Source organism: Onthophagus taurus, chromosome 6 (genome assembly GCF_036711975.1).
Source record: "Onthophagus taurus isolate NC chromosome 6, IU_Otau_3.0, whole genome shotgun sequence".
NCBI classification, from domain to species: domain Eukaryota; kingdom Metazoa; phylum Arthropoda; class Insecta; order Coleoptera; family Scarabaeidae; genus Onthophagus; species Onthophagus taurus.
Genome location: NC_091971.1, coordinates 29,630,259 through 29,653,440, shown reverse-complemented (window position 1 = coordinate 29,653,440; position 23,182 = coordinate 29,630,259). Strand labels below are relative to the sequence as shown.

General features: G+C 32.8%; 2 protein-coding genes across 2 annotated transcripts in view; one reads left to right on the top strand and one right to left on the bottom strand.

Annotated features, from left to right (window-relative positions):
* LOC111416526 (Golgin 97) overlaps window positions 1–21,542 on the bottom strand; it is a 33,433-nt gene extending 11,891 nt beyond the window's left edge. Inside the window, exons 1-4 of the mRNA XM_023048575.2 lie at window positions 20,858–21,542; window positions 9,263–9,520; window positions 8,891–9,136; window positions 8,335–8,549 (exon numbers count right to left, since the gene is read on the bottom strand). Coding sequence (XP_022904343.2) covers window positions 8,335–8,549; window positions 8,891–9,136; window positions 9,263–9,520; window positions 20,858–21,427 — 1,289 coding nt within the window. The 5' untranslated portion in view covers window positions 21,428–21,542. The remainder of the gene's footprint in view (window positions 1–8,334; window positions 8,550–8,890; window positions 9,137–9,262; window positions 9,521–20,857) is intronic.
* Window positions 21,543–21,876: 334 nt separating this feature from the next.
* LOC111416529 (rough deal) overlaps window positions 21,877–23,182 on the top strand; it is a 63,716-nt gene continuing 62,410 nt past the window's right edge. The window contains exons 1-4 of the mRNA XM_023048577.2: window positions 21,877–21,943; window positions 21,998–22,142; window positions 22,206–22,453; window positions 22,505–22,618. Coding sequence (XP_022904345.2) covers window positions 22,011–22,142; window positions 22,206–22,453; window positions 22,505–22,618 — 494 coding nt within the window. The 5' untranslated portion in view covers window positions 21,877–21,943; window positions 21,998–22,010. The remainder of the gene's footprint in view (window positions 21,944–21,997; window positions 22,143–22,205; window positions 22,454–22,504; window positions 22,619–23,182) is intronic.

The following is a 23,182-nucleotide window of genomic DNA, read 5'->3' as shown; positions in this document are numbered from 1 at the left end:
TTTAAACGATCTAATACCAATGCCAAATAGAGGTATGAAGGAAGAAGCCGACAGTGAAAGGATTCTAATAAGAGGAGAATTTCGTCTCAGTTCAGTTGAAAACCGAGGAATATAGAAAAGATTCTTTAGCCTACCACAATATGCTGGCGCATAGAAACCAATATTTCCTAATATTAATGGAGCATTTATACTATTATTGAACATTTTATGTAGAAAACAGAGTGATATAATTTTTCTTCTGAGAGATAACCTGGTGATCTTAAATAATTTGCGTGCAAATTCGTACGATCTAAAACCAATGAAAACACGGAATTTTTTGTAGTAGAGATAACTAATGAATTTATTTTGAATAGTTTCTATTAAATTAGAATAAAGAATTGACCCGGGATCCCATACTATTACCGCATATTCCAGCTTAGATCGCACTAAAGAATTGAACAGTAATTGCAGTGTCTGTAAGTTTGAGAAACTGTACCCATTTCTAATGACAAATCCTAAGAGACGCAAAGCTGTGGTTGCTGTGGCTTTAATATGTTCAGCAAAGCATAAACCAGGCGAAAACAACACACCCAAGTCTCTCTTTTTAACAACACACCTCAAATTCACATTATTTATTTTATATACAAATTCTATCGGCCTCTTCCTCAATGTATACGTCATTGACTCACATTTAGACACATTAAAATGGAGCTTGTTGAGCCGACACCAATTAAATACGTTATCTAAATCAGACTGTAAGGACCGGCAGTCAGTTAAGTCATGTACAGTTGTGAATATCTTCAGATCGTCCGCAAAGAGTAAGCATCTGGTTGAGTTAATTACCAGGGGCAAATCATTTATAAATAACAAAAATAACAAAGGTTCCAGATTACTACCCTGCGGAACCCCTGAATCAATCCCCAACATATCTGATACTGCGTTTTTATAAGAGACGTAATAAAATCTGTTGGACAAATATGAAACAAAAAAACTAAGAGTAAAACCCGTGTTGTGCCAGCTTGTGCAGAAGCGTATCATGATCCACCCTATCGAATGCTTTTGCAAAATCCGTGTAGATAACGTCCACTTGAGCTCTAGCATCCAATGCTTTGGAAACGTAATCCGTAAAGATAGTTAAGTTGGTCTCCACAGAGCGACCAGGAATAAATCCATGCCGCTTAACATTCAACGAAAGTTTTATTTGATTGAAAATCCTTGAAAATCAATTGTTCGAAAAGTTTAGCAAAACAGGAGATTACCGATATAGGTCTATAATTTCCTACATCGCCAGAGGGGCCAGATTTGTGAATCGGAGTCACTCTTGCGACCTTCCAAACATTTGGAAATGTAAGTATTCGTCACAAGTGATAAATTAAAAATTATGTATAATGGCATTACAAAGGCGTCTTTGCAGCCCTTCACAATGTAAGAGGGAATACCATCTGGTCCCTCTGTACGTTTAGACTTAAGCTTATTTATGGCATCACCAATTTCATTCATTGAGAAGGATTCCAAGTTGAACAAATCGAATGAGTTATCGTTGATAATGTCATCATAGAACGAAAGAGAATAATTCGACGTTGAACCATAAACGGACTTAAAATGATTTACAAAAGCAGATGTGATATCTTCGCTAGAAGCAAGAGGAACTCCGTCGGAACAAAACTGGCTCTGGTTAAAGTTATCTGTTTTGCTACCAATAAAATTCCAAAATGCCTTCCGATCAGCTACAATATTATTTTCAACATCTCGTGTATAATTATTGTAAGCTATTGCAGTGTCCCGCTTGACCCTGGCCCTCAGTTCTCTGTATTTATCCAAATGGTATGTGGAATCTTTTCTATGTTTAAAATGAAAATCCTTAGTCTTAATATCTTTTATTATACATTGATTAAACCGCACTGGATATTTGCGAGCCCCAACTTGCTTTTTTGGGACACAATCAGCTAAGATATCATATAGAATATCATAAAATACAGCAACTGCATCATCCACATTATCATACGTACTCAAAAAAGAAAAATCCGTATCAGTTAAACGTCGATATAGAAGCATGAAATCCGCATTCTTATAGTCCTTCATGTAATGTGTTGGTAAAGTTAATTTATTTGCTGGTTTGCAAGATAATTTGATTTCTAGACAAGGGTGGTAAAGATCTTCCTCCACAAATGGCAAATCAAAAAGGCCAACATCAAGCGCAACATCTGACAAAACTAAATCCAAGGTTTTTCCCTGTATGTTTGTTATACTGTTGTGAGAGTTGCAATTGCAAAAACTAAGAAAGTCGCCAATTACATTGTATTTCACACTGTTGACAACAAAAAAATCAAAGCCGTACTCGTTCACCAAAGGCAAATTAAAATCACCTAGAATTATAAACTTCGCATCATGCGACATATATAAATTACTCAAGCTCGGCAAACTCCTGATACACCTCCACACCGCTAGCTGGCCTAATGTAAACCACCACAAAGATAATAAACTGTCTTTACTAAGGCACGTTAACTTTTCGAAACTTGGAAATACCATAACATAATTTTTTTAAATGGCACCCCATATATTTATTACTTAGTCGTCTTCGGTGTATCATTTTACATCTTTTATATCCCATATGTCCTATACCTAACATTTATAGTTTGGGAAGATAATAAGGGGATGAAATTCACAACGCGTTTGATTTTTTGTATAAGAACTTCTTAACGTAATGGAATACTAACATAAGAAAATAATATAAGTTTTAAAGTTTATTCTTTAATAATATTTTCTTATCTCTTTAGTTTTTTCCTTGAAGTTAATAATTTTCATGTAAAAAAATAAATTATCGTGCCATGTACCGCCATGTTATACTAAAATTATTCTAAAAGTTGGCGCTGAGTTTTATTTAACTTGAAATCTCATAATTGTTGATGATTATTAATAATTTTTGACTGCTATTACGCAAGAGTATCATTTTTTTAATATTGTTTAAAACAACGTAACTTGTTCAGACAGACAAAAAATTCAAAGGGGTTGTAAATTTCATCACCTTAGGGGGCTCTAGGGAAACTTAAGGTATGTTTGAAAGTAAGGTCTTAACCAGTAATAAATACATACAAAATTTCATATTCTTCGGTTTACTTAGAGCCGAAATAAAAAATAAAATGTAAATTTTTGGCTCATCTTTTTCCAGATTAAAAACTGAACCACCTGTATATTATTCTATGTGGTTTACTTGTTTTACTGTTTGATCATCTTCTTACTCATCTTTATCTCGTACATATTGAATATTTATTCCAGTTATTGAGACTTCTATTGAGTTCTTCGTCGTATTTTGCTACTATCGATGTCTTTGGCGAAAGCGTATTCAAAAACTAATTTCATCTATAAATGTTGTGAATAGTAATGGGCTTCCCTAGTCTCACTCTTTTATTAGTGGAAAATTCTTCTAATATTCAGTTGCCTTCGAACAGATTGCGAGTTGGATTGTATATTTCGGTTATCATTCTTACAACTTTTAACCGGCGAGACGATAGCAACAAACCGCTCAGCAACAAACTTTTTCCTTTATATTTCCACCTACTTCTAGGGCCCATATCTTTGTTATCTAGAAAGATAGCGAAAAACTAAGTACACGGTTGGAAAGCTTGGTCTTTTCACTATCTTAAACCGAAACTTTCGTCCGCCGATATGTTGATAATAAGAGCAAGAAAAAATAAGAAACTTCGCGCTGCATTCAATTTACCTCAGAATTACCAAACTTCACGGCCTTGTGCAGCCGTTACCAGATGGAAATTCAATAAATGGTTTACATATTCGGAAAGAGCTGACCTTGGAGTATCTTATTCGGAGTTTTCGTCCGCCAATATCTATCAGCGTCTGTAAGAAAAACGCACCTGAAAAAGCCCCTACCGATGAAAACACGCAAATATTTCTTGCACTAATAACTTTCCTATTTGACAGGGAGAAAACTCTACAACTATATTCAGCTTATGGGAAATTTTCTGCTCTTTCCAACAGTGTGCGATGCACTTCGCTTACGCATTTTCATACGCGTTTTTTAAATTGATAAACTAAATAACTGAAAATGCAAACTTTGGTAACGTTACCAGATTCAAAACCATCAAAACACAATTTCAGATTCTGATGAAAATAGGTGTAACATGAAATAATCTTTGCGTTTTGAACAGTTTAACATGTACGTTTAGAAACGTAACACTAAAACTAGAACTAACACTAGACCTAGAACTAGAAACTTTCGGGTTCGCTTCGAACTTGTTTTCTGAAGAAGGTTGCAAATGACAAATTATCTGTCAACATGAAATGAAGTTAGGATTCTCTCTCGGGTAAAACTTTGTCCGAATTTTTCCTTCATCAAATAAGAAAGTTAGGATAAGAAGTGATTGCGTTCTGCTACCTGTAGGTTGTCTTTCAGGTGTGTTTCTTTTACAGACGCCGGCAGATATTGCCGGACGAAAACTCGAAATAAGACAGGCTAAGGTTAGCTTTTTTCGAATATGTAATAGTACACCATTTGTTGAATTTCCTTCTGATAACGGCTGCACAAAGCCTTAAAGTGGGGCAATTTTGAGGTGATTTAAATGTAGTGTGTTGTTTCTTATTTTTTTCTGCTCTTATTATTAATATATCGGCGGACGAAAACATGGTTTAAGATATAGAAAAGACCAAACTTTCCAACCGTGTGCTTAGTTTTTCGCTATCTTTCTAGATAACGAAAATATTGGCCCGAAAAGTAGACGGAAATACAAGGGAAAAGTTTGTTGCTGGGCTGAAAAACGATTGTGCAAACGTGTGATTGAGATGTGTTATACACAGATGAAAAGAGCAGAAAATTTCCCATAGGATGAATATAGTTCTAGAGTTTCCTCCCCGTCATATAAGAGAGTTATTGACTCAAGCGTGGTTTAGCCGCGGCAAAAATTCGTGGCAGCGCAACGTTTCTTATTTTTTCTTGCTCTCATTACACTGTGGAACATTTTCGGGGTCATTGTCTGGGGGGTGAGAAATTCCAAGTCAGGATGAAAGTACTTGGCCAGTATAGTAAAACCTCCAAAGGGTTTGGCGTTCTCAGGCCAAACTTTTTTTTATGACCTTTTATATTTCTTTCCTTATCTTGATGTTTGTTTGCTTATTTTTTCAGTTATAACTCAAGAATCATTGATGATTTCTCATTTCATATAGTAATATAGTAGTACTATATTAGAGAGAGAGAACAATATTTATTTGAAATATAAAAATAATAACTATAACAAATACGAATAAATAAAAAAAATACATATATAAAACAAATATAAGATCAGTCCAAAATGGCTATAGACCTTCGGTTCCAATCGCGTATAATACAGAAAGGAAAGAAATATATGATGCACTACAACATATTTTAAAAATGGTTAACTACGCTAAACATATATTATGTGGCGCATATGCCGCGATTTAAAAGTTGTAGCATTGCTTTGCGGTTTTCGAAGCGACTATATAAAATATATGTGCTTTTTGTGCGATTGGTACACAAGATTTACCGGAGACCAATATGCATGCCACGAATGGAAACATAGAGAGCACAGCAGGTTAGAAGTGGCCAATATTATTCTGAACCTCTGGTGCCGAAAGAGAAGATATTGCTGCCTCCACTGCACATTAAACTTGGAATTGTTAAGAATTTCATCAAAACTGTCGCCAAACGAGATACAGTTTTCTTGTGTTTGAAATTAATTTACCCGAGACTCATCGAAAGTAAAATTAAAGAAGGTAGTTATAATAACAATTCATTTGTTCAATTTCGTGGAAAATTCCAACTTTTCCAAACATATTTCCCATGATTTTCTATCGCAATAAATTAATTTTTTCCGTCAGGCGTACTAAATGGTCCAGATATACGAAAGCTTATTAAAAGTGACGCATTCAACAATATTTTGAGTGAGGCTGAATTGGATGCTTGGAACGCAATTAAAAAAGTAATAGAAGGCTTGTTGGGAAGGCATCGTTCTAGCAACTACAATGTTTCTATCGCAAGGATGTTAACATCGTCTCGAAAATTCACTATTTACATCATCATCTGGACTACTTCAGCAGACAATTGGCCACTGAATCTGATGAACAAGGCGAATGCTACCATCAAGTTGCTATGCCATTTGAAATTAGATAATATCTATGAGATTTTTTTTCAAACTCATTTTAATAAAAAGCAAATCATAGATATAGAGGAAAACTGTCGCCGAGTGCAATACTTGCGGAAATTTGCTGGTGAAGTAGACATGTCTTCGAAGACATGGATTATCCTGATGATGAAGAATTTAAAGAAGTTGCAGTAGGGTCAGCAGTGGAGTCACAAGTTGACATTATGTGTGGCTTAGAAACTGATGACAGCGATGATTGCGAAAGCGAGCTAGCCCACAACAATCACCATCGAAAAGGCCTAGACTCTAGAGCAATGTTTATGAACATATAAGCTTTGTTCTTCTTTAAACTAAGTTTGTCCTTAATTTTTGTTAATTTTCATAAAATCAATACTCTTCGGGCAGGAAGACTCAGGTCTATAGCCCTTTTGGACTTATCTTATATTTGTTCTATATAATATATAGAACACATATTACATATATAGACTACATATTATGTATTCTTTTTATTTATTCGTATTTGTTATAGTTATTATTTTTTAATTTTATTGATTTAACAATTTTTTTAAGATTTCAGTCGATAAAATTAGTCCAACTTAATTTTTTACATGGATATGGTAATGAAAATTATTCATTTAAGCCTTAGCTAAGCCTTAGTCTTTGCTGAAGAATGAAATAAAAAATCATCAATGATTCTTGAGTTATAACTGAAAAACTAAGCAAACAAACATCAAGATAAGGAAAGAAATACAAAAGGTCATTAAAAAAAAGTTTGGCCTGAGAACGTCAAACCCTTAGGAGGTTTTACTATATAGAGCTAGTACTTTCACCCTGACTTAAAATTTTTCACCCCCCAGAATGGCTGTTGCACTGTGTTATCAACATATCGGCGGACGAAAACTCGGTTTAAGATAGAGAAACGACTAAGCTTTCCAACCGTATGCTTAATTTTCCGCTAGCGTTATAAATAACAAAGATATCCGTCCGAAAAGTACATAGATGGAAATACAAAAGTAAAGTTTGTTGCCAACTGTAGACTCTTTTTCAGGAGCATTTTTTTATAGACGCCGACAGATATTGACGGACGAAAACTCGGAATAAGATAGTCCAAGGTCAGCTCTTTCCGAATATGTAAACCATTTATTGAATTTCCATCTGGTAACGGCTGCACAAGGCCGTGAAGTTTGATAATTTTGAGGTAATTTGAATGCAGCGAGACGTTTCTTATTTTTTCTTGCTCTTATTATCAACATATCGGCGGACGAAAACTCGGTTTAAGATAGAGAAAAGACCAAGCTTTCCAACCGTGTGCTTAATTTTCCGCTAGCGTTATAAATAACAAAGATATCCGTCCGAAAAGTACATAGATGGAAATACAAAAGTAAAGTTTGTTGCCAACTGTAGGCTCTTTTTCAGAAGCGATTTTTTTCCAGACGCCGACAGATATTGACGGACGAAAACTCGGAATAAGATAGTCCAAGGTCAGCTCTTTCCGAATATGTAATCCATTTATTGAATTTCCATCTGGTAACGGTTTTCAACACGTCTTCTTACACATACCTAGTTTGTTCCGTGGTACACTATCAAAATCTGTACTTACTGCAATCATTTATCACTTTTCTGTGTATAGGCACTATTTGAGCTATTTGCCAATGTTGTGGTATTCTTTCTTCTTTCCAGGCTTTATTACAAATTTTATACAGTAACTCGATCGCTGCCTCTCCCGCATTCTTCACCATTTCCACTGTGATACAAACAATCTTTTTGACTGCCCTTCCCAACTTTAATACACGATTTCACGATGTTTTCAAAACGATATGTTTTAGGGGAAAGGTCTTCAATTAATGTGATGATAATTGATCCTTTTATCTTTTATGTTCTTAGTTCTGCGTTATTTTATTTTGTATTCCTGTTTTATATCCGCAGAACACCCAGCTCTCTATTTTCTCAGATTATTCTGCAATATTGTATCGCTGTCTTAAATACTTAGACTTTCATTTTCGGTGTTAACATTGCAATTTCGACAAGCTTATGCGGTTTAATTTATTAACTAATCTTTCTATACAATAAAACCTGAATGATGATCAAAATGAATGATCGAGATTAAATCTTAATCCAAAAATTATTTGAATTATTTTTTTCAATTTTGTTTACATAATTAATGATAAGATATGCTAAATTATATGCTAAAATTCAGCTTTATTTTTAGCAACAATACATTGAAATTGAAATTTATATTTACCTTGCTAAAGTGTTTTGCATGTTGACAGAATAATACCTCTCCTCGTTCAATTCTTTTTCCAATTTTCCAACCGTTTCTTTTATACTTTCGTAAGCTTGTTGGTCGGTTTCAATAGTTTTCTTTAATTTACGGTATTCTGTTTCCGTTTTCTCCCATTCTGATTCAGTATTTTCCAAGTTTTTCTTGACAATTTTTATTTCAGTATCTGCAGATTGCTACAAACAAATACAACGAAAATAACAATACCATTATTTTTTTTTGAATTAGGGTTTATAAAGTAGGTTAGTAAGAACTAAAATTAAAAGAAAGGATTAAAAATAAGAAAATTCGGGTTAGTCACAATCAAAAGTAATAATTACAAAACTAATTAAATGAGATAGGATGGAGTTTTTTAAATAAAAGAAATTCCCAAGAAATGCTTCCTAAAAATTTATTTCTCAACGAAAAATATATTAATTAATAAAATAATTAAATCAAAAACATATAAACTTAAAATTGTAATAAAATAACAGGATCGAAAGTAAGATTTTTTGAAATTTGGATTGAATCAACTCACAATTCGATCGCGTAAATTAAAAATCTCTTTCTCCGAATCATTTTTATTCTTTTTTAGCTCACTCGACATCTCCTCGACTTCTTCAATCAAACGTTTTATTTTAACCTCTTTATTATTCAACTCCAAACGGTTACATTCCAATTCCCATTCTAATTGTTTCACTTTTTCACCTAACACCTCCTTTTCTTGATGCGCTCTCCGACGTTCAGCTCCTTCTTCGGCGGCTTGCCTACTCAAACGACCCACCTAAATAATAATTATAATCACAAATAAAAACTTTTAAATCAATGTCTTTAAAACAGTTGCATAATTTTCTTAAAAATAATGAAACTGCTTTGAAGCTGAGAATAAATATTTTAAATCACTATATACTTGTGTTTCTAATGACGCGATCTTATCACTCCACGATGTTTTTATATCAGCTAAATGTAAATGGGCCTCCTCCAGACGCTGTTCCAATAGTTTACGTTCGACAGCAAAAGCATCGCTATTCGAATCTTGAGCAGCTCTCTCTCGGAACACCGCCACCAAATCCGATAAGTGTCGTCGATCCTCTTCGCTTTTTGATAATTCTGATGCCATCGTGGATAAATCGCGTGCACTAGAGTGTCTTAAGCTTTCTAAATCGTCCTAAAAATAAAATTTTATTCAAACGAAACTTATTGAATCATTTCAAGTTTTTTGGAGGTTCCTACATTTGTATGAAAGGGAACAATAATGTAAATGGATAAAATATAAAAATAAAAATATATTTATATAGCAATAAAGCACATACCTTTTAAAACGAAGGAGATTTTTTTCAGCAACGAAGCCCACAAAACATTCATTTCTTTGTGATTTACAGAGTAAACTACATAACTACACGACTATTTTAAATTGTACTTTTCATCAAATATACAGGTTGTCTTGCACAAACAGAAATGTTCAAACCCATATCTTTTTTATTTATTATTCTATAAATATTTTACATATCAGTATAAGAATTAATCATGTCTGTATTATTTAGGGATAATTAGACTTAATGAATAAATAGTATAATAAAGGAAAAAGATTGGGGTGTTTTTCTAAGATAACCTGTACAACGATTAATTTATATATAAATAAATTTTAATTCGGAATATAATTTTTCTAATCAACTTTCTGTTTTGAGATATCCATGTATTTTTATTATTCGGCAGTATAATTAGTTTTAATTATTAATGTAATACTTTTCATACTCCATGATGATTCGTGTACAAATATATTTCTATAAGTATGTTATTCCTCGGGGAAGCCCCTACAGGACACGTTCCCAGCTGGCTGATAAGGGAATACCTCTCAGATAGAAGTAATAGGAGGGAAATCAAATGTCTGACCCAAAGTGGCTAAATACAAAACAGTGAAGGTAACGGGAAATCACACTGTTAACATTTCCCAGGATATTGCTATGGCGAGGAAAAGAAATGTCACGGTCCCTAGTCCCGGGCGGCCCTTTGGGGGGCAAAGGGTGATAAGAATCTTCTTGCTCAAAATAGCAAAATCTACTGTTCGGATAGGCACTATGAAAACCTTTATGATGTTGAAAAATTCGAAAACCTTGCTCAAGAAACTAAACGCTTGAAATTGTCTCAATCATGCGCGTGAGTGATACGTGCGATGGCAATGATTCAAGAAAATGCAGACACGAAGACAGTACATATAATAATAAGAATAATACTTTATTGTGTTACTAAGCTACTGCTCTTACACTGGTCCAAATAAATACATCCAATTTTCAATACATTTTCTTATTTAATAAATACACTAGCGTAAACAAAAATCAAGAGCGTATGGTGGTTACAATCCCATCCCTGCATTCAGGAACTCCTGCACAGAATAAAATGTTTTCTGACACAAAATCTTTTGTAAGCTACCTTTAAAAATCCTTCTATTAGACTCTCCTATTAATTCAATCGGCAGCTTGTTAAGTACCACTCGAGATAAGTACTCTGCCCAAGCTGTGTTTTGGATAAACGGCAGTAATTGTTATAAATTTTATTCTTATTCCTAGTATCATGCTCATGAATATCGGCATGTATCGTAAAATGTCCCCTGTTATCAAAAGCATATAGAGCGCATTCGAGAATAAAAAGTGAGGGTAGAATTAAAATCTTTAATCTATTAAAAACATCTCGGCAGTCTTCTGTGTACCCAAGACCCCCCCCCACTACTCCCACCGCTCTCCGTTACAGTGTAAAGATATATGCACTGCTTGGACTGCTACACCACGTAAGTATTGAATATGACAACAAGGAATGAATCAGTGCATAATACGCGCTATATACCGCCTCTTGAGTTACCTCCGTTTTTAGCTGCCTCAGTATAAAGATGTTTCTACTGATCTTACTTCCCAATTCACTTTTTTAATGTGAAAAGAGTTTTAACTGTTTTGTTGTTATTTAAACAAAGTTTATTAACAGCACACCAATACTCTGCTCGCAATAGCTAACGCATGTTCAGCCCTATCCAAAACCTCGCCATAATTATCCCCTTTTAAAACAAGGGTTGCATCATCGGCATACCATAAGCAATGCACTTCTTATCCCAGATAGGTAGGGAAGTAATTGAAAAATAAAAGAAATAACAATGGCCCCAATATGGAGCCTTGAGGAATTCCCATTTTTAAATTGCGCTTACCAGACACAGCTTCCGCACCCCTGACCTGCTGTGACCTGTCACTCAAATAAGATTTAATTAGTTTGACACTTTATCCATCAAAATTGTAAAAATGTACAATTTTTTTTTTGTAATTATGACCATAAAACCGGTAATTTGCCATTGCTTAAATAAAAAAATTAAAATGTGACATACTTACTCTCTCAATGATGTAAAATACAACAATCTGCTCCTTGGCCGTGTATGTAATACTATTTTCAATTATTTCAATATTGTTCTATAGTCTATAGGAATTGAGAACTCATCTGAACTAGTAATGAGCAGTTTTCAATTAACACCTCTCAAAAACGATCGACAAGCGCTTGCTCATCTACAATTTTGTCGATGTCATTTGTTGACAATGATTCGGCTGTTATATCTAAAAAACGGAAAACGAATGCTAACAGAAATTTAGAAAACTTTATTGTTCGAACGCATATTGATAAAAAACAAGAAATAGATAAACAAATTGCAAGAGCTGTATTTACAACAAATAGCAGCTTTAGACGTATGGACAACCCGCAACTGAAGAAGACAATTGAATTGTTAACGCCTGGTTATAATCCCCCTTCTGGCACAATAATTTCTACGACATTTTTGGAACAAATTTATGAAGAAGAGAAAACTAAATGTTGTGGAAGTCTTTCTGGATGTGGCGTAAACATATCTATTGATGGTTGGTCTAATGCACTCTTTTTTATATGCAACTATACATACATCCGGAAATCCCCATAGAAGTCACTATTTAACTGATATTGCTTGCAATATAATTTTCTCGTATAAATCAAAATACAACTGTAACGTGACATCATTTGTAACAGATAATGCTGCAAATGTCGCAATAATGAGAAGAACCATACAAAAGAAATTGGACCCCATCGTTTCAGTGATAACTTATGGGTGTTCACCTCACCTTCTAAACCTGCTTTGCAAAGATTTAGAAGTAACAAATATCAAAGAGCACATTACACAAATTATAAAATATTTTAGAAATAACCAATTAGCTAGGGCCAAGAGACAACTTGATTGAAAAGCATTAGTGCTGCCAAGTGATGTAAGATGGAATACTATGGCAGATTGTTTGGATGTATACAGTGCTAGCGTAAAGTAACCCCCCCCCTTTTTTTTTAACATCTGGACAGATTGAGATATCAATACGAACAAAAAAACGTCAGTTTCTATATTTTATCACCACATATTTTCTTATGGAAAATTTTGTTATCACTTTTGTCGGGAAAAAACCAACGTATTTTCGTTGACTACCTGTCGAGATACAATGGGCCAGGTAAATGGTGGACGGTCAGTTAAAGGTCGTTCATCAAGACGGAGCACCTCCACATTATGCGGCAATGGTAAGAAATTATCTTGATACAAATTTTAATGGACGGTGGATCGGTCGACGGGGGCCGATTTAATGACCAGCAAGATCACCAGATCTGACACCCTTAGATTTCTTTTTATGGGATTATTTAAAATCCAAGGTATATGAAATTCCGCTGGATAATATTGACGATTTAAAACAAAAAATTATTGACGTCTGCCAAAATATTGATCATCACATGTTAAGCCGTGTGAGAGAGGAAACACTACAAAGATGGTACCTCTGCTAAGAAGTTCAGGATAATCATATCGAACAATTTATTTAATAGTTTGTTCTTAATAAATAAAAAATTCTTTTATTATTCAATAACAACACTAAGGCCCACTACTACCACTCATAGTTAAAGTCTCTGATAGCGTTATCTATCGGATAGCTTAAAAATTGGTTACTACCACTGTATTTATCTTATAGATACCGCTATCCAAGGGATAACTTATGAAATATCTGTAACCCGTGGATTGGGTGTCGGATAAGTTGCTATCTAAGGGATAAATGCGGATACCTAACCTCAAATAGAATTTATGCTGACGTATAAAATTCGAGCGTTTTACTATTTTAGTTAAAATAAGAAAAGTAATATAAACTTAAATAAAAAACTATTAATAATTAATATTAGATAAAATCATCATGGATAATTTCTTCAACATTGGAGATGAAGAACACATTTTTGAAGAAATTAATGAATTATTTCCTATAAGAAGCGAAAGGATAATAAGGTTTAGAGTTGACCATTCAGATGTTGAATTTATGGCGAGATTTCGTCTCTCGAAAAAAAGTTTTCATCACCTTTTGAATCAAATAGAAGATGTAATAAAACCTCCATCCATGACGTAAGTAATTTGTTAATTGTTATTATTTAATATAAAATTCATAAATATTTTAGTAATAATGCTGTACCTCCTTCAAATCGTTTGTTGCTGACTCTTCGGTTTTATGCAACAGGTAACATGTTACAGTATGTTGTATCCATAGTAGATTTTGCAGGAGTGAGTGTACAATTGGCATCTTCAGTCGTTCATCATGTTAGTTGTGCCATTGCAAACTTAAGACCGCAATATTGTAGAATGCCGGAAGGTAATGAAATCGCAAATGCACAAAGGCAGTTTTATGATACTACCCGGTTTCCGTTTGTTATTGGTGCAATTGACTGTACCCATATAAGAATTCAATCCCCTGGTATGTAATACAAACATTTAGTATTAATTTTGTTTAAATATAGTCATCACTATTAATATTTTAGGTGGATTCACAGCGGAAAATTATCGCAATAGAAAGGGTTACTTTTCTATCAATGTTCAGACAGTATCTGACGATAAGATGCGAATCATTGACATCGTAGCTAGGTAGCCCGGATCAACACATGATCAAACAATATTTAATAATAGTACATTAAAATATCGTTTAGAAAACGGTGATTTTGGAAATGGATTACTATTGGGAGATGATGGATACCAAAACAAGTAATAAAATTTAAAATATTAGTATGATTTGTACATTTTTCAATTGCTGTAGGAATTATTTATTGGTACCACTCGAACAACCAAGGCGCGACGCAGAAAGGCTGTATAATGAAGCTCAAATAAGAACACGTAACGTTGTTGAACGACAATATGGGACATGGAAAAGGCGATTCCAAGCTTTAAAACTCGAGTTAAGAATATCACTTGAGAGGTATAGAATTTATTTTATCTCTACAGTATGTAATTATAACGTGATTTTTATAATTTACAGGATACAGCCTATTATTGTGGCAACGGCAGTCATACACAACTTGTGTATTGATATGAAAGACAACCTACCTCCAAATGAGGAGGATATTATAATTGACGAAGGGGACAATCAACTCCCACTAGAAGGAAATATTGAATTTTTACGGAGGAATGAAGTGATAAATTATTTTCCTAATATGGTATGAAATAAACTATTTCAAATGAAAATTCAACAAGGTTCGTCGCCTTTTGTCAGTCTCCATTTTCAAATTTACATTTTAAGGTTAGAACAGGTTAAAATATCGTCAAAATACCTAATAGTAAGTCTTTTGACCACATAGAGCTGTCAATTTAACATAATAGACAAAAAAATCCCTAAATTTCTTGGTTATCTCAAGGATTTCTTAACTATGAGATAAATGGAGGTGGTAGTACGCACGACCCTGCTATCTATGAGATAAATTGTATCTTATAGATAGCTTAACTAATAGATAGCATTGGTTTGGTAGTAACGGTCCTCAGACTATCAATATTTATTGACAATCTACTTAGTTTTACGTTGGCTGTCAAAGATGTCATGCCATGTTTACATGTGTTAATGAACCATCCTGGGAGTTCATAGCACTTTCGTATCGAACTAATTTAGGGCCGGTTTATCAATATCTAGTTAAGACGATTTATCTGTCAATTAAAATTGTAGCTGATAGATAACGTCGACGAATCGTTTATCCACCCGTAGTTTATGGCAATCTTATAGATAAATATGACATTTGGATACCCACCAGATAGTAAAGTACTGGTTAAGGGTTTACTTACCTATTAGATATTGTCAAAAAAATGTGAGCATAAGTTTGGTTGCTTGGTGAAAGGAAATGACAATGAAATTAAAATATAACGTCAAAAATAAATATAATTGTGTTGATGGATAAGCAAGAGAAAGAAAAGATCATCAAATTTTAGTACAGCAGAAAAGAACTTGCTGATGGATTTGGCAAACGAATATAAAAATGTTTTAGAAAATAAATAATAATCTAGTAATAAAAAAAAAATAATAATACAATCTATAATCTAATATAGTATAATCTCGTCTTAATTTTAACCAAGATTGACAAAACTGTGTCCTTTTTAACCGAAATCTAACAAAAAAAACGTGTTTGTCCAACTCCTCAAAGTGGTTTTGACTTTTGTCTTTCTTTTATAATATATGGTCGTCGTTTATAATTTAAGAGTTGGACAATATCCTCATCTTTATCGCTGTCTAATAAATATTCATGTAGGAATCCATTATAAAAGAGGTTTTCGAAAACAAAGCACAATACCGAAAGCACACGGGAATGATAACCTCCAAAACACGATCAGGTGTTTTGCTGTTTATATCAACTTCACAAACTAAAGACAATTATTCAAATTTCACCAATTACGTTTCATTTCCGTTTCTAATGTTAACACTCAGGGGTACCATCTATGTTCTATCTTGTAGGTTGCTGCCTATCGGGTAGAAAGTTGCTGGATAAACGGTTCACTGAGGTTATCTGTCAGGCAAGTTTATCCATGAGTTGCGTATCTAACAGATTTAACTTGACATTGATAAACCGGCCCTTAGCCAATTTTTCTTAATCTTAAGTTCATAAATGTAATTATTCAAATAAAATTCTTTTAAGTTTAAGACGGAACGTTCTTCAATTTTAACGTGTTGTTATTTCGTCTTAAACTTAAAAGAATTTTATTTGAATAATTACATTTATGAACTTAATACTTTGCGATATGATCTTTTTGTGAACTCTTGTAAAATTAGTCTCTGAGGATGGCCATGGGCCAAAACTAGTAAGACTTAATTAATAAAACCAGTTTCAAAAGTACAATACTGAGAGAATTAAATTTAATTACCTTTTCACAAATTAAACAACTGGTAAAATGGATTCTAATTATAATTATCTAACCATTACATAGCCTATATTTTAGACCAGTTTCAAAAGTACAATACTGAGAGAATTAAATTTAATTACCTTTTCACAAATTAAACAACTGGTAAAATGGATTCTAATTATAATTATCTAACCATTACATAGCCTATATTTTAGACGTTACTAAAACTTCGTAGGTACATGTTAACTATAAGTTAACATCCGTGGAAAAAACCGGTTTACTACCACTAACTATAAAACCAAGCAAAAATTGAACCATTTTCATCAGTAATGTTTTCAGAGGAAGTCTTAAGTAATGTAAGTGCTTTCCGAGGGGTATTTCGCAGGGGAATTTTGGTGTACAATCTTCAGGAATCAGTAAGGAATTAGAGGAATTAGTGGGGAATTTGGGGAATTACTCTGGAAATTCGGGGAATTAATAAGAGAATAATGGAATTAGTAGGGAATTAGTGGGGAATTAGTGTGGAATTAGAAAAAAATTGGAAGAATCTGGAAGCGAAGTAGATTGCACAAAATGGCGTCGTGTCGCATAAAACTGCTAACGCGTGATCGCCCTCTTTGATTTTGGTTCTACAAACGCATGGGTGTAGTTATTTCCCTGTTTGCAACAACAAACAGGTCCTACTTTGGATGGTCGAATATTTCAAAAAGAAAAGAAAATCACACAAAAAAGAAATTCAAGCATCTGTGCCGAGATCTGTGTCTAGTAATCAAGAAGGGGCTCCTAAGAAGAAGGCTAAAACTTCTGTTGAAAATTCAGAATTTTTAAATGAAGAATCTCCTGAGGAATTAGACAATCCCGAGGATAATCCCAGGGGGATTATTAATCAGAGACCTGTCGTAAACCGAGCCGTGAACTTAACAGATGAAAATGCTTTAATTTTTCGAAATTTGAAGGCGTGGGCAAAATCGAAAGCAGAAACTAATTTATGGGAAAAGCTTCAGCATAAATTTGATGATATTAAAGTTGTAACTTCGTTGGACCAACATGACAGTATCTTCTCCAAAGTAACCTGCTTTTGCAACGCGATATACAAACTTCCCAAAATACTTAAACCTGGATGGATGAAGGAGGAAGCTAAAAAATTTGGCATCAGAATTATGGGATTTTCCTCAGATGGCGATACTCGGCTTTTAAGAGCTATGCGTTTAAATACTTTGAAGTCTCGTTTAGCACCTGAATATAAAAAAAATAACAAAACAACCCCAAAAGATTCTGAGCTACTCCATTCTTTGCCAGTTCCAGATTGGGAGTGGTACCACTGCAACTTCGAAAAAAATGATGAATGTTATGTACAGGACATCACCCATATTTTAACAAAAATGCGTTTCCTAAATCAGGAATAAATTTGCCAATTGGGAAATACACTGCCACCTCTAGTCATCTCAGGGAATTGATCGTAAAGGTTCCTTATTTCGGGCTGCCAGGTCCATGACCTCCACGTATTCAACAATAATAAATTTTAGTATAAAGGATATGCTAAACCGAGTTGAGAGAATTAAGACAACAATTGATACAATAAACGATCTTAGGGGAACTTTTACATTTCCAACGGAAGACAAAAGATTACAAAACAGCCTGAAGAAAGAAAATTTACCACGTGAAAAAGAAATTCTCAATTTGGATATCAAAGCTACAGTTGAAGAAGCTTTACAAAATGTCATAGAGGACATGAAACAATTTGGAATCAATCCACAAGAAAATGATTGGAAATATATGCAAGTACCGTTAATAAGACACAAACAAAACAACGAAGTAACACAGGAGAATGAAGACATTGACGAAGACGACGTTGAAGCTGACAAAAACCCCGAAGAAAATGAAATTGACCAAGATGTGGCAAAAACGAATAATATCAGTAATGATGACGATATAGTTATGGACGAGGTTGTGGACTTAATTTCTAACGAGAGTTCTAATGAAGATCGCGAATGTGATAGTTTGGGAACGAATTCTATAAGTTTAAAAGACTTTTCCGAAAAAGTGCATAATGTATCGGAAAAATCACCATATGTAAAACTCATTGTCGGTAAAAATTCTTCAATTATTAAAAAGTCATCGTACTGCTGGTTTTTAGATCAGTCTAACGGTAGACTAAGTACTGACCGATTAAAAAGATTTATAGGCAGTACAAGAAAAATACCGAGAAAAACACCTTTCAAAAATTCCCTGCCGACCTTGACTAAACAGAAGCTACCCATGGATCAGGATAGTGGCACAAGCAGTGACTCATCCATTGACTCAGACGTGATGGAACTCGACGACTTCGATGATATGGAGGAGTTATCAGATGAGATGTTACCGTGTAGATCAGAAAATTTATCGGAAACTGCCGGACTTGAGATACTCTTAGAAAACTATTACGCGATTTTCTATGACCAATCGTGGTTTATAGGTCGGATAATTGAAGATAGAGGAAACGCACATTATAAAATAAAGTTTCTGAAAGCAGAGCTTGACACATTTATTTGGCCCCGAAAAAAAGACATTGATACCGTTCATAAAGATTTTATTTTTTACGGTCCTATTAATTTAATTGGTGGCGGCCCATTTCAAATAAAACGGGCAGACCAACTTAACATTAAGGGCAGATATAAAGCGTTTAAAAAACAGTAATTTTTATTTTTGTTCAATAATATTATACACTAGAAAAATTATGTTTAGTTTTATTATAAATAACCTGTACTATAACCTGTATCTTTATGTAAAAATAAACTGTTTATTTTTTCTAGCTTTTTTACCAACTTTTTTTATTTTAATACGTATACTACAAACACATATGCTTGATTTATTTTACACCATTTTGTGGCGTAGTTCACTTGATAGATTTGGTGAATTGCTAGGTAATTAGAGTGGGAATTGGTAAAATTAGAGGAATTAGTAGGGAATTAGCGTGGAAATTAATAAAATTAGAGGAAATAGTAAGGAATTAAGGGAATTAGTGAAGAATTAGAGGAATTAATAACAAATCTGGGAATTAGTGTACTAATTTTGTTCAACGGTTTACCCCTCGGTGCTTTCCAATGGTGGGTGTCACAAATACACATTGCTGAAGTAGAAAAGCTACTGCCAATATTAAAGCAATTTTTATGTGCAGTTTGATCATCAGCTTCTGTTGAAAATTCCACTCTACTTTACGAAACAAGTTAGGTGTTGAAAAGGCAGGAAAACTTGTTTTCTTATATAAATATTATAATGAATGTTAATTTTTGTATTAAATTAACAATTTAATAATAAACAATTTTGTAATAAAGTGCAGGTTTATTTTCAGTTTTATTTTTGATTTAAATCATTGATTAAAATAAATAAATCATTTGATTTAAAGCATTTATTTAAATCAGTAGAACCCTGCTGTTATGTATTTGCATATGTTATATATTATACATATATACATAAATGTATGTATATTTGTGATTTGTTACTTTTATCTGCTATTGTATTGTATCTTATACAGTATGTGTCATATGAACTGAAACATGTGTATTTTTATTTTTTATTAACCCAAATAATTTTGTATTGTTTGTCACATTTAATTTTTCCGAAAAATAGGTCAACTTTGTTCTTTTTATTAAATTAGAATAAATAACTTGTGTTTCAATCATTATTGTTGTATTAACTATTCTATATTTAATAATGCATGGTTTACTAAATAAATACTTTCTTTTCACTAAAACAGTTAAGGAATTTGATCAAATCACTTTCTTTTTCCAGGGAAATTACCCAACAGATTTATTTATTTTAACATCATCCATGAATTGATCATATACCACCTTAGGGATATGATCAAATCCCTATTTTTACCATTTCCATGTATAATTATAGATAAACTCTGAAAAATCCTACATTATTTAATTTAATGAGTAATAAATATTGTAATTATAGCATTCCATGTTACAATTAACTTTTTGTTAACAATATTAACAATTAAAACATACCAGCAACACTTTGTAATTGTCAACTTGAACTTTTCCAAAATAGAAAAGTAAATGTAACAGGCACAAATATCTCAAAACTGAAAGCTGGATGAAAAAAAGTGATTTATTTTAGACTGAAAATTAGTTTTACTACAACCTATCTCAGTTTAAAAACTAAATATGTATTTATTAAAATAGATACACAAAATAAATCACAAAACAGAATAAAAATAATTCAAATTAAACTTTAGGTTAAATATTTGGTCATTTGGTGAATAAAGAAGCAAATAAAGTGACTTTAGACAATCACAAAACTAAAAATACGTCCGTATGTACTAAATAAGGCCCATTATCATAAACTTACCTGAACATCACTTAAAAGTTCTTCCTGCCGCCTAAGTCTATGAAGTTCACTTCTTAATTTTTCCAATTGTTGATTTGCCTCTTTTAAAGCTATCGATTTTTCTTCAAGCTCTTTATCACGTTGCAAAACTAAATGCTTCACTTTTGAAAGTTCTTGTGTTTGAAGGTTTTCTATTTGTTCTTTATCTTCTTGATGAGTTACCAGTTTTAATTTAGCATCTTCAGCATTTTTTAATAATTCCTTATAATTTTGTAACTGTCGATAAGCCTCGTCTTTCTCAGTTTCCAAACACAAAATTCTCTTGTCTTTTTCATCTAGTTTCCGAGCAAACTCTGCCTCTATTCGCACCAAACGTATTCTCACCTCCTCGTTTTGTATATCGCTTAAAGAACCATCATCTTTTAATCCTTCTTGTGAAACAATCGAATTTATACTCGACGACGAACCTTGCCTAGAACGGCCGCGTAACGATTCCAATTTTTGTTGAGTCGTAGAGGTGATTTTCGACGTGAATTTTGACAAATCACTACCTGTTTCCTCGCGAATTTTATTCTTCAACGACGAGAACATGTTAATTTAGACTGCTTCTAACTGTATTCATTAAAAATGCAACATATCACGCCTAAGACACTTTTTAACACGTACTTGACGTTTTTGTTGGTGTTGTCACTTCAATATGTCATTTCCCAGTAGTACCAACCGCATGAAAAAATATTAATATCTTAAAGTAAATAAAAATCAATAATTAGTTAATTTAAATAATTTAAGTGTATGTTAATGTCATAAAGCTTATATATCAAAATTTAAAACACTTTAAAATCAATATTTAAATTTTTTAAAATATAGCGAAATGATTTTATCTAATTGTGAGTGAAGTTACTCCTATTCTTTTTCAACAAATTCTTTTTATATATTAAGTGATTCATTACTAAGTTGTATTAAATAACATAAAATTTTAAATATATATATAAATTTAGAAATTGTTAAATCATTACAAATTTTGGTGTATATTTATGCATGAAGTTAGATGCAAGTTAAACATTTGACAGATATTTAAACGCAACAGTTTTAGAACGCAAGGACGCTGTAAGTAGAATCGTTTTTAAATCTTTCTTAATAAACCAAGTTAATTTTTTATAGATTTTTCTTAGAAATGGTAAATTGGAACATAATTGAACACGGTTTTAATACCGAAGATCAAACTTTAAATTTTGGTGCTCGTGAATTTGGAGGTGAAACTAATCTTTACGAATCTTGTACTTTAGCAACTATAAAAAGTGACGGAGTAAGAATGTTTCTTTTAAAGAGCTGTACTTTTCTTATATGTTAATTCATTAAACTGATTTAGACATGCGACAAGAACTATAACCCACGAATAATCCATCATATCAAAGCAAACAAGTTGTTTTATGCTATAGATTCATCTCTAGGGGTGTTTTCTGATTTGCATTGTTCCAATGTTGATTTAAGCATTATTCTTGAAGAAATCTGTGATGTGTTATGTATTACAAAAAACGCAAAGTACGCTTTTATTGGGCTTAGAGATGGATCATTTAAATTATTAAATGTCGAGGAGAAAACCCTTTTAATTGAGAGGTTAGTTGTTTTATGAAATGAGATATAATGAACAGTTTCTTTATTTTATAGCAAGCTTTTGGATAATCCTGAAAAACAAATCATCTTTTTGGATTGTTATCTTCACACTTTGACAGAAAACCAATTGGTTTATTTTATTGTTACCACAACTGGAGATATTTTCAGGTAACATTCATGATTTTAATTTAACCTAATTTGCTTTGTTTAAATGCAGTTTATGATATTGGGTACATAAATAACACCAATTTTCAATAATTTTTGGGAAAAGTAAGAAATAATTAAGATTAATTTATTAAGTGCTTCTACATCATGCAATGAGCTAATTTTTCTTAAAAACTTAATTTTATTTGGTAAATTAAGCCAAAGATTATGGCTTCATTGATAATACATGTGTGTATATTTGAAGAGCACTTTTCCAAAACTAACTAAGTCCAAAATAATTATTCGTAGCTATTCTTGAATTTCTGTAAAAAGTTGTATAGAACATATTCAGTAGAAATGTGTTAATGTATAAATGACACTATATTTTGTAGTCAAGGAGTCACATTTTTCTTACAAACAAATCAAACAATAGGTATTCAATTCACAAATGTTAACCCAAAACTGAACTAAGTCCTTGGACATAAATAGTCTTCTATTAGATCATCTGTATCCTTCGCCCCAACATTTTTTAGAGCATTGTGGTAGAATATCTTTCCTTCATCAGTTAACTTAATATATTTCAAAAGA